The sequence below is a fragment of the Notolabrus celidotus genome, chromosome 20, assembly GCF_009762535.1.
Source record: "Notolabrus celidotus isolate fNotCel1 chromosome 20, fNotCel1.pri, whole genome shotgun sequence".
NCBI classification, from domain to species: domain Eukaryota; kingdom Metazoa; phylum Chordata; class Actinopteri; order Labriformes; family Labridae; genus Notolabrus; species Notolabrus celidotus.
The window spans coordinates 5,735,142-5,745,400 of NC_048291.1; the positions used below are offsets into that span (position 1 = coordinate 5,735,142).

Genomic DNA, 10,259 nt, shown 5'->3' on the forward strand with positions numbered 1-10,259 from the left:
CTAAAACCAGTAGTCTGTCTCTCACAGAGACACAATAAAACAAATAAAGGAATAAAAGCAATTTTTAACATCATTATTGTACCTTCAAATGACAAATCAATTCATGAGCCTTTGAATAAAAGTCTGTTCCATGGCTTGTAGCTTTTTTATGTTTTGTAAAACATCATTAGATCCTTAAATACAGAGCAGACCAAAGCTCAAGCAACATTGAGCATATTTTTCTGAGTGTTTCATTAAAAGTACACATGATACAGAGGTGAATGAAATACTTTTTGTCAGTTATCAAAAATGTAAAAAAAGTTTTAAAAGTCAGACTTAAGAGTCTTCACATACATAGGTCACTTTGTTTTTAAATATAAATATAAACATAAATAAATATAAATAAATAGATACAATAACATCTAAAACAATAAAATCTGAAATCAATAAAAGGTATTTGATGAGACGAGTCAGTTTATCGGTTGAGATGGTGTAGAGCGCCCCCTGCTGGCAGCATCATTGGCTTTGATGGGGTTCATTAGCAGATCCAGGTGACCCAGGTGCTGTTTAGTTTCCTTCCTGATCAGCTCCCATGATGCAGCACTGCAACACTGAACACAAAGAACTACAGTCAGTACGTCTACTTAACCCTGAACACACACACACACACACACAGATACAGTCAGAGCTAGAACAGTACGTGTACTTACAGTGCGGTCCAGAGTACATCTGGTCAGTCTCCTGTAGTAATTTCTCAGTTTCCGGTTTACTCGCTTGCTAGGTGGCACCTGAGGACAAAAAAAGAAAAAACACAGTACATCGTTAAAAAGAGAAGGTGTAAAAGTAAATGCATGAGGGATGAGGTCAGTTAAAGCATTTGTTGAGGTAAAGCTGCTGAAAGAAGTTCAAGTGTATGCAGCTACAGTTGCTAAATTGTTCACATTGTAAGAAGTTGAGATAGTAGACTTGATATATTTGAAGTGTAGATGTTAAAGTGAAATGAGTTGATGGTCGACATCAAAAGGAGTTGAAACTTAGTGTGAGGGTGCGCTGAATGAAAGTGCTGGAGGTATGATGAGTGGAAGTGTGGACACTTATTTTTACTCCTTGGCTTTTAACACAACATGAGAGTTGTGTGGTCTCTGTCTCAGTCTGTTCTCAGTGTTTTTAATTAATTAATTTTTTATAATTTGTTTTACTTTTTTGTGTTTTTTTAAACTATTTTTTTAAGTATTTTATTATTATTATTTGATCTTATTCTATTTTATTTTCTGACAGCGTTTGATGTTATTTTATTTGACCTCACTGTGCAGCACTTTGCTAAACTTGATTTTTTTTTTATTTTTAAATGTGCTATATATATATAAATAAAGTGGATTGCATTGGATTGGAAGTGTCTGTGTACTCACACAGCGGTTGAGTTCCACGGTCTGTCTGTGGATGCTGCTGAGAAAGTGCTCCAGCTTGACCTTATCCCAGGTCACTGGGGTGAGGTTGTCATGGCTGTAGAGGTCAGAAATCATCTTCAGACTGTCTCTGATGAAAACCAGCTGAGACTGCACCTGGAGAGAGAGAAACAAAGGTGTGAATTCATGCTTTCTGATTGGCTCACAGAGCTTATGTCAGACGTTACTGCTCAAATGAACCACCACAGCATAGATGGTTGGAATAATGCCAGATAAAAGGATTGATTGATTACCTCCTCTTTCTGTATACGTGTGTAGAGTCTGTATGGAAAGGGAACTGGACTCTGCTCTTCAGTCAGCGGACCGCCCTGAAACATAAAGATATGATAACATTAAAAACTTTATATAATAAAAATAACTTTATTTTTATGGCACATTTAAAAACAAATGTTGAGAGGAGTGTAAGAATTCTAACAATGCAAAAACAAAATACAGCAAATGATTTTAAAGACAAATTAAACAGAAGAAAGTGGTGAGGCAGTAAACCAATAAATCATTGTTGAAGATGATTTTTTTTTAAATAAATGAGTAAACTTATAATAGATAAGTCATTAAAGCATTAAAGGACAATAAAATAAAAAGGTTTTAAGAAGAAGATGACATCACATCAGAGAATGCGGAAAATTGAAAAGGATCAATTTTAGAACATTAAAATAATAAATGAAAAATAAATAAAGAACAATGAATAATCCAAATAAATTCTAAACAATTAATTAGTTGGATAAAAACTAAAAATGATAATAAATAAAAAATAAAGAGCGGTTAAAAGGATGAAGCCACATAAAAGCAAGTCTGTAAAAATGGGTCTTAAGAAGAGATTTAAAAGATAACACTGTAAAGTAAAAAAAAAATCTCCAACTGTCTCCTTATAAGAAAACTAAGAAACCTCTATTTACCAAATGTCCTTTTTCTTACCTGATAACATTTGATAAAAGTTTGAAAACAAAAACTTCTGAATGTATGTACAGGAACGAAGATCAAATCTTAGTGAGGATCTAATTGAATTTATACATAGATGTAGATTGTTTGTATAATTTTATACTAAAAACACATCTAGCTTTGTAAATATAAGTATTATTTCATGAATACAGTATATGAACATAATAAGTGTATTCAATGTATTTTCATATGCAAGAAAAAAAACTGATTTCATAGTTTCTTTTGATTTATAATGTTTTCAATATATTCCAACATGTGACAATATTCTCTTTTTTTATAAATGTGTTTTTTAAGAATAACGTATGTAATCTGTTTTCTGTGGAAGAGCAGTAGTGCCACTAAAAGGCTTATTTTGAGGTCTAACCTATGTTTGTTTGTTTTTTTTTAATTCTGACTTCTGTTTAAGAAATCTCAGAAAAAAGTCACAGTACTAAGAAAAGTCAGGATTATTACTTTTTACCCACAAATCTGACTTTCTTTCTCTGACTTCTCTCTTAGGAAAATGTTGCTTTTAAGATCAGAATTCAAACTTTTTCTCAGAGCTCTGATTTTCACCTCTTCAAATATTATTTTGTTCAGTAAAATTAAATAATTAATAGCGCATTGAATATGTATTACACTGAGTTTTTTTCCTCAAAATTTCAAGTTTGAATTTCAAGTTTTAATCTTTTATTTTCTCAGGATTGTACCTGATTGAACCTGAATACTGAGATTAAATTAAGAATACTGACTTTAAACACAAATATTCAAATTTTAAGATAAACTCAATATTCTGGAAAAATGTCTGAATTTGTTTCTGAAAGTCCGAATTTGGAGAAAAAAGTCTGAATATTATGAAGAATAGTCAAAATACTAAAAAAAGGCAATTTTTAAAAAAAGGATCAGACGTATAGGTGCTTTATGTGACCTGTTGCTATTAGAAATTAGTAATTAGTAATGTTAACACAAAGACAGTTAAAACAGGTGCAATCAGAGGTTAAAAAGTTTAAAACTAATGATTTAAAATGACTAAAAGAAACCAATGTATTCATTTTTAAAGCACGTTGATCCAACATCCAAAGTCCTTTCAATAGGTTTACATCAAGCCATAAAAAAGCCCTTTAACATACAATAAAAAGTTATACATGTCAATCTCTCTACCTCCCTCCAGGTACTCAGATAGACACTTTTAACCCCCCACAAAGACTCCTTAAGTCTTACCTAGGCCCTCTAGAGTGGTTCTGTTGGACTTACCATGTCTTTGATGAGCTTCAGAGATTCTCCATTTAGATGACCAAAATGTTTAATCCAATTGCAGCAGAGTGCAGGGGTCAGGACGCTGCAGAGGACGAGGAATAAGACTCTCCAACTTGACATGATGATGATAATGGTGGGTTGCAGAGTGAACTGTGTGTGAACATGCTTCTGATCTGTGTTGAGGATTTAACTTCCAGACAGGAAAGAGAAAACAGATGGAGTGAAAGGCGAAAAGTCCCAGTGTGTTTCTACTCTCCCTTTCCACATACACACATGCACATACACGCCTACACTTACACACAGACACACAAAATGCATATAAAAGTTATTATGTTGAAATCATAATATTATTGATCATTTATATTCGATTTTTGATTTTTTTTTTTTGTTGTTTGAATAAATCTAAAGTAGTAAAATTAAGCTGTAAAACTGTTCAAAAAATGTATTAGGTGTGTATTGCAAAACTGTCAGGATGGAATACTAGATATGTTTTTGTTATTGATTTATTTTATTAATTGATGCCAAAAGATGTTGGTTCAATTTTAAAAGTGTTTTGTGTAAAAACAGCAGAATTATCTCTTAAATGATGTAGAATGTTTAAAATGTGGTTTAAATTAGGACGTCAGATTGGAAAATGATTCATAAATTCATAATAATAATAATAATACCAAAGAAAGAGTTAAAAATAAGTCAGTTAAACTTTTATTCAAGCTTTTTTTTATGTGGGGAAAACATTTTTCAATGTGGTAGTCCCTCCGCTTTCGTTTTCCGGACGTTACCAACAGGAAGATGTTTCTCTCACATGCAAGCCTTCAAAATAAAGGCGGCCTCATGTCGTCTTTTAAGAGAATAACAAACAAAATAAGAGTCGAGCTTTACATTTTCTGCTTTTTTAACACATGTCAGAGTGTTTTTTTAGGATATCAGTGAACTGGCATTACAAGCCATGTGCTCAGTGGTAGATTAAAAATGTTATCATTTTATTTTGAAGGCAATGGTTTATATGCTTTATGACAGATGACATCATCGTCGTTTTCTCTTTCTGTATAATCGATTTCACTCTCTGGTCGACAAGGAAACAGCCACATATGATGCAAGGTCGTGTGCTGTCATCCCTGCTGAACTTCTGATATTATTGATCTTGAGATTTTTTTATTTTTTTACCAATTTTCAAAGGGAAGACAATAAAACTGTTTGTCTTTAAAATGTTATAAAAGATGCTTGAAAAATCTTTATCATCATAATCATCATCATGAATACTTTATTTAAATTCGGGCATTACAGAGCTCTTATAAACAGTATGTAAGAAAGTTAGATATAAATAGAAGATGGAATAAGATAAAATAAAATAAAATGAGGATCAATTAAAATAGAATGAAATAAAATCTGGATGAACTGCAGTTTTTAGCACTTCCGCATTGGACTCATATTTTTAGACCTGAAGTTGCCGCTTGGTCCCGACCATAGACTGTATAAAATATGGACGTAGTTTCAGTGACGTCACCCATCTGTTCCTGAGAGCTGTTTGGAAGCAAATCGACGGCAGCAGCCATATTGGAAATGCGGAACTCAACCAGGCAGAGTGTGACGTAGTTTCAGCCTCCTAGCCAATAGCTATGTGTTCCGACCGGGAGTCACGTCAGTCATATCCTTATTTGGGCAAAACTCGTAATCTTAATATCTTCTGAACCGTCACGTTAGAAAAAATTTCACCCCCCGTACAGTGTGTGCCATTAGAGAGATTAGCTTCATAGGGCTAAGCCGTTTTTTGAACCAGGCTGTAAACATGTTTATTAATGCTGCAAAGATCGTCTTTTTCCCATTCATTTCTATATGGTTTCTGGTGTTTCTGCAGCCAGCCTCAAGGGGATTCTCAATGTATTGCAGTTTATAGCACTTCCGCATTGGCTTCATCTTTTGAGACCGGTCTCAAACGATCAAAAAACGGCTTGGCCCTATGAAGCTAATCTCTCTAATGGCACACACTGTACGGGGGGTGAATTTTTTTTCTAACGTGACGGTTCAGAAGATATTAAGATTACAAGTTTTGCCCATATAAGGACATGACTGACGTGACTCCCGGTCGAGAACACATAGCTATTGGCTAGGAGGCTAACACTACGTCACACTCTGCCTGGTTGAGTTCCGCATTTCCAATATGGCTGCTGCCGTCGATTTGCTTCCAAACAGCTCTCAGGAACAGATGGGTGACGTCACGGATACTACATCCATATTTTATACAGTCTTTAGTCCCGACCCCAGGGCTGGACTGGGACCAAAAAATTGCCCTGGCATTTTTGGCCATTGCGGCCCACCATGATTATTTATACAATATGCGAAAGCACACGCCATACCAGAGGATATATGTGCACATTGTGTTGTTTCAAAAATGTAAATAAAGCGCAGCAGCCTACATGGAAGAGAGTAACCATGTTAAAAAATGGATACGCTCTTTCACTACCCACAGAGACTTTCATCTTGGGAGATGGACACAGTGTCATAATTTCCATCTTGACAGTAAGACCATATATCCCTGTAAAATAAAGAGCTCCTCATCAAAGTGGCACCTTAAAGTATGAAAAGGAGAGAGAGAAGGAGAGAGAGAGAGAGAGAGAGAGAGAGAGAGAGATGCAGAGACAGGCAGACAAAGGAAAGAAAGAGAGCAGGGATCAGCTGAGGTACAGTTTAAACAATGTTTAGGTGAACAGAGAGATAACAGCTTATTTTGTACTTACATATGCTGAGACAGAAGGCTGCATGGACCTTGGTGCTCTGAGGGAGACAGACAGCAGAGGTGAGGTCAGATATGCTAGATTAATCTGATACTCTCTTCTGTAATGAAAATAAGAGCTATTTAGTAAACTCACAATGAAAGAAAAAGAACACATGTAAACTCCACATCAGGGAAAGGCAAACCTTCATTCCACAGGGAGAGAAAGAGAGGACAAGTGGGTCAAGAGTGAGGATGAGACTATTTCAAAACATTCACATTGACAGCATGGGTGTCTTTAAAATAATGCAATAATAGATGGTTGCATTCATTACAGTCACTCTGTAAAAGTAGTAGGCTTTAGGACCATCCAGGTGGATGTCAGTAAGTCAAGTCAAGTCAAGTCAAGTCAAGTCAAGTCAAGTCAAGTCAACTTTATTTATATAGCACATTTAAAACAACCAGTGTTGGCCAAAGTGCTTTACAAGGTAAAAAGTAAAAATTACATGAAGACAACAATAAACAACACAACATAACAGGATATTAATGTCCTCTTCACGAGTAGAAGGCCAAAGAGAAGAGATGGGTCTTCAACAAAGATTTAAAACATTCAACAGTTGGGGCCGATCTTAATTGGAGTGGCAAGCCATTCCAGAGCTTGGGGGCCGCTGCTGCAAAGGCTCGGTCTCCCCGGGTTTTAAGGCGACTTTTAGGCACATCCAGGAGCAGCTGGTTTGTTGACCTCAGTGCTCGGGTTGGGTTGTGAGCATGGAGAAGATCAGCCAAGTATGATGGTGCCAATCCATTTAGGGCCTTGTATGTTAAAAGTGCAACTTTAAAATCAATCCTGTGGCGGACTGGGAGCCAGTGGAGAGCACGCAGCACAGGTGTGATGTGCTCCCTCTTTTTCCTGCCAGTCAGGAGGCGAGCTGCCGCATTCTGTACAAGCTGCAGGCGCTGAATAGACGCCATGTCTAAGCCGACATAGAATTACAATAATCAAGCCTAGCCGTAATAAAGGCATGTACAACTCTCTCTAGATCCTTAGGAGGGAGATATGCCTTCACCTTCGCTATGAGTCTCAGCTGGAAGAAGCTGGACTGAACCACAGAAGAGATTTGTTTCCTAAATTTGAAGGCACTATCAAAATGAACTCCAAGGCTCTTTACAGAGGAGTGAACATTTGCTGCGAGAGGGCCGAGAGTGCTCCCATCGAACTGTTGGGGCTGTCCAAATACAATGACCTCAGTCTTTTCCTCGTTAAGGTGCAGAATTTTTAGGCTCAGCCATAACTTTACCTCTTTCAAATAGTTGAATAAGGACTGCAGGGATCCATTCCTCTTTAAGCTGAACGGCATATAAATTTGCACATCATCAGCATAACAATGAAATGAGATGCCATATTTCTGGAAAATAGATCCCAGGGGCAGCATATACAATGAGAACAGGATAGGGCCCAAAACAGACCCCTGAGGAACACCACAAGTAAGAGGGGCTCTCCCAGAGGAAAAATCTCCCAAATGGACAGAGAAACTTCTGTCTGTCAGGTACGATTGAAACCAACTGAGTGCTAAACCCTTAATTCCACAACTATCAAGGCGTGACAGGAGAATTGTGTGGTCAACAGTGTCAAACTAGCAGATAGGTCCAAAAGTACCAAAATGACAGAGTCACCCGAGTCAACAGTTAAAATCACATCATTAAAAACTCTTAAAAGTGCAGTTTCTGTGCTGTGACGTGCTTTAAAACCAGACTGAAACTTTTCATAAATGTCATGATCTGCTAAAAAAGTCTGCAGCTGGGTAAAAACCACTTTCTCCAGGACTTTAGATAAAAAGGGGAGTTTAGAAATGGGCCTGAAGTTTGTAAGAGCAGAGGGATCAAGATTTTTGTTTTTTATCAGGGGCTGCACTACAGCATGTTTAAAGGCAGCCGGGAAGCAGCCTGAGGCAAGACACGTATTCATCAGAGACAAAATACATGGTCCAAGGGTGTCAAATACTTCCTTAAGAAGACGAGAGGGGGTGCTATCTGAGAGGGAGCATGTAGGCCGCAGATGGTGAACCACCTCTGATAAGGAGGAGAGTGATATGGGCTCAAACTGGTCCAAGACAGCTGAGCACATAAGAGGGATAGAGGGGTCTGGATCAGTGGGTGTGTCTAGGGATGATCTTAAGACAGCAATTTTTTCAACAAAGAATTGATGGAAGTTGTTGCATAGGACCACAGAAGGTGTGACAGGAGCTGAATCACATGGGTTTAAAAGAGAGTTAAAGACACTAAAAAGAACCTGGGGCCTATGACAGTTATTTGAAACCATGTTTGAAATAAAATTAGTTTTTGCAGATTTAACTGCTTTCTGGTAATCACAAAGACAACGTTTAAGGATTTCATATGACACTTGGAGCCTGTCCATCTTCCACTTCCTCTCAGCTTGCCGGCATGCACGCCTGAGGGCACGAGTGGAGTCATTAAGCCAGGGCTCCGAAGATGCCTTAGTGCGTCTCATCCTCAGTGGAGCCACAGAGTCCAAAGTGCTTGTGCAGGTTGTGTTAAAGAGATTCACAATCTCATCAGCACAGAGAGCATCAGAACCGTCCATATTATAAAACACAGAGCCTTCAAAAACAGCTGAGAACTGTGACATAACATGGCGGTTAATTACTCGGCTGTAGCGCACAGGAGGACAGGACTTAGCCAATGAACAGGGCACAATAGTGCTGAACAAGACAGGTAGATGGTCTGAAATACATGTATCACAGATTTCATTGATATGCAAACCTAAGCCAGACGACAAGACGAGGTCCAAAGTATGCCCCTTTTCGTGAGTGGGACCTGACACCGACTGGATGAGATTAAAATAACTAATCAGATCCAGGAATTATTTTACCATGGGCTTGGTTTCACAGCATACATGTATATTAAAATCACCACAAATTAAAACATGATCATATGCCAACATTACATCCGCAAGAAAGTCCGCAAACTCTCGCATGAAATCCTTATTAAATTTCGGAGGACGGTAAATTACCGCGCACAGCACGGAAAAAGAGACATTCAACTCAAAGAGCTGCAGCTCCAAACTGGAGTAGGTGGCTTGTAGTACACTTGTAGTCTGGTCCCCCAACGCACCTCTTGACAGTTTTAAATTACCCAAGGACGCTCGGATGTTAAGCAGAGCTTGGCGATCGTACACGAGAAGAGTGGTGACATCCCGAAAACAGATACAAAAGAGTAAAACAGTTGCAAATACAAAACAGAGGTAGCGAGACGCATGCAGACGGCTGGCCGAACACACTGGCACCATCTTGCCTGTGTAACACACTGACGCAGTAGTGCTGACAACAGGTGTGTGTTTCTTCCCTCACATGCACGGTTCAAAGGGAGCAAAAAGGCTCCCTTTTTTGTAAGAACACATAACAACAGTATACAGTATAGTAAACTTACAAATGTGAAGCATGCCTGTGAAGTCCACACCAATGAAAAGCACACCCATGGGGGACAGGGGCCGCACCTGCTGCAGCAGTCGAACTTGAGGTGGCAATGGCAAACATAGCAGTAAGTTTGGCACATATTGCCGTCCACTTGTTTTTAGCTTTGTTTCTTGCAGCTTTTCTGCGACCCCCCCTTGCGCTTTTGTTGTTTATCCATTTCCACTCACTTCTCTCCAACTCCAGTCAGCTCTAATGGCAAAATTTGATAACCTTGGTCAAGCAGGAGGGGAGGGGTGGGCCGGGGAAGTCTGAGAAATGTCATTGTTTTTTCATAAATCAACAAATGGCTCATCGCGGTCGATAAAGAGGATTTATAATATTGTAACGTCCGTCCGGACGCTGCAATGATGACGAGCCGATTAGTGAACACAAGAGCTTTATTAACTGGTCACTGTCGGCCGTGACCACGCCCACTAACAACACGAAAATGATTAA

General features: G+C 38.2%; 1 protein-coding gene and 1 long non-coding RNA gene across 3 annotated transcripts; both read right to left on the minus strand.

Annotated features, from left to right (window-relative positions):
- Nucleotides 1–412: 412 nt before the first annotated feature.
- ifnphi1 (interferon phi 1) lies at nucleotides 413–6,103 on the minus strand. Its single transcript, XM_034711935.1, has 6 exons — nucleotides 6,086–6,103; nucleotides 3,618–3,810; nucleotides 1,679–1,753; nucleotides 1,389–1,541; nucleotides 690–767; nucleotides 413–590 (listed from the first exon to the last, which is right to left on the minus strand). Exons 2-6 carry the CDS (start codon nucleotides 3,738–3,740, stop codon nucleotides 450–452), a joined length of 570 nt encoding a protein of 189 aa, XP_034567826.1. The 5' UTR covers nucleotides 3,741–3,810; nucleotides 6,086–6,103; the 3' UTR covers nucleotides 413–449.
- A 31-nt stretch (nucleotides 6,104–6,134) lies between these two features.
- On the minus strand, nucleotides 6,135–9,858 carry LOC117832700. Of its 2 annotated transcripts, XR_004635237.1 has the most exons (4): nucleotides 9,778–9,858; nucleotides 6,488–6,536; nucleotides 6,356–6,392; nucleotides 6,137–6,187 (listed from the first exon to the last, which is right to left on the minus strand). It is a non-coding gene; the product is annotated as an uncharacterized LOC117832700 (long non-coding RNA). The 2 variants fall into 2 exon arrangements; XR_004635238.1 differs by lacking the exon at nucleotides 6,488–6,536 and having other exon boundaries at nucleotides 6,135–6,187.
- Between the last annotated feature and the right edge of the window lie 401 nt (nucleotides 9,859–10,259).

Coding starts and splice junctions, on each gene's coding strand:
- ifnphi1 (XM_034711935.1), bottom strand. CDS start 3,740: ATGTCAAGTTGGAGAGTCTTATTCCTCGTCCTCTGCAGCGTCCTGACC. Junction 768..1,388: donor CCGTGGAACTCAACCGCTGT/GTGAGTACACAG, acceptor TTTTGTCCTCAG/GTGCCACCTAGCAAGCGAGT. Junction 591..689: donor GATGTACTCTGGACCGCACT/GTAAGTACACGT, acceptor CTTTGTGTTCAG/TGTTGCAGTGCTGCATCATG.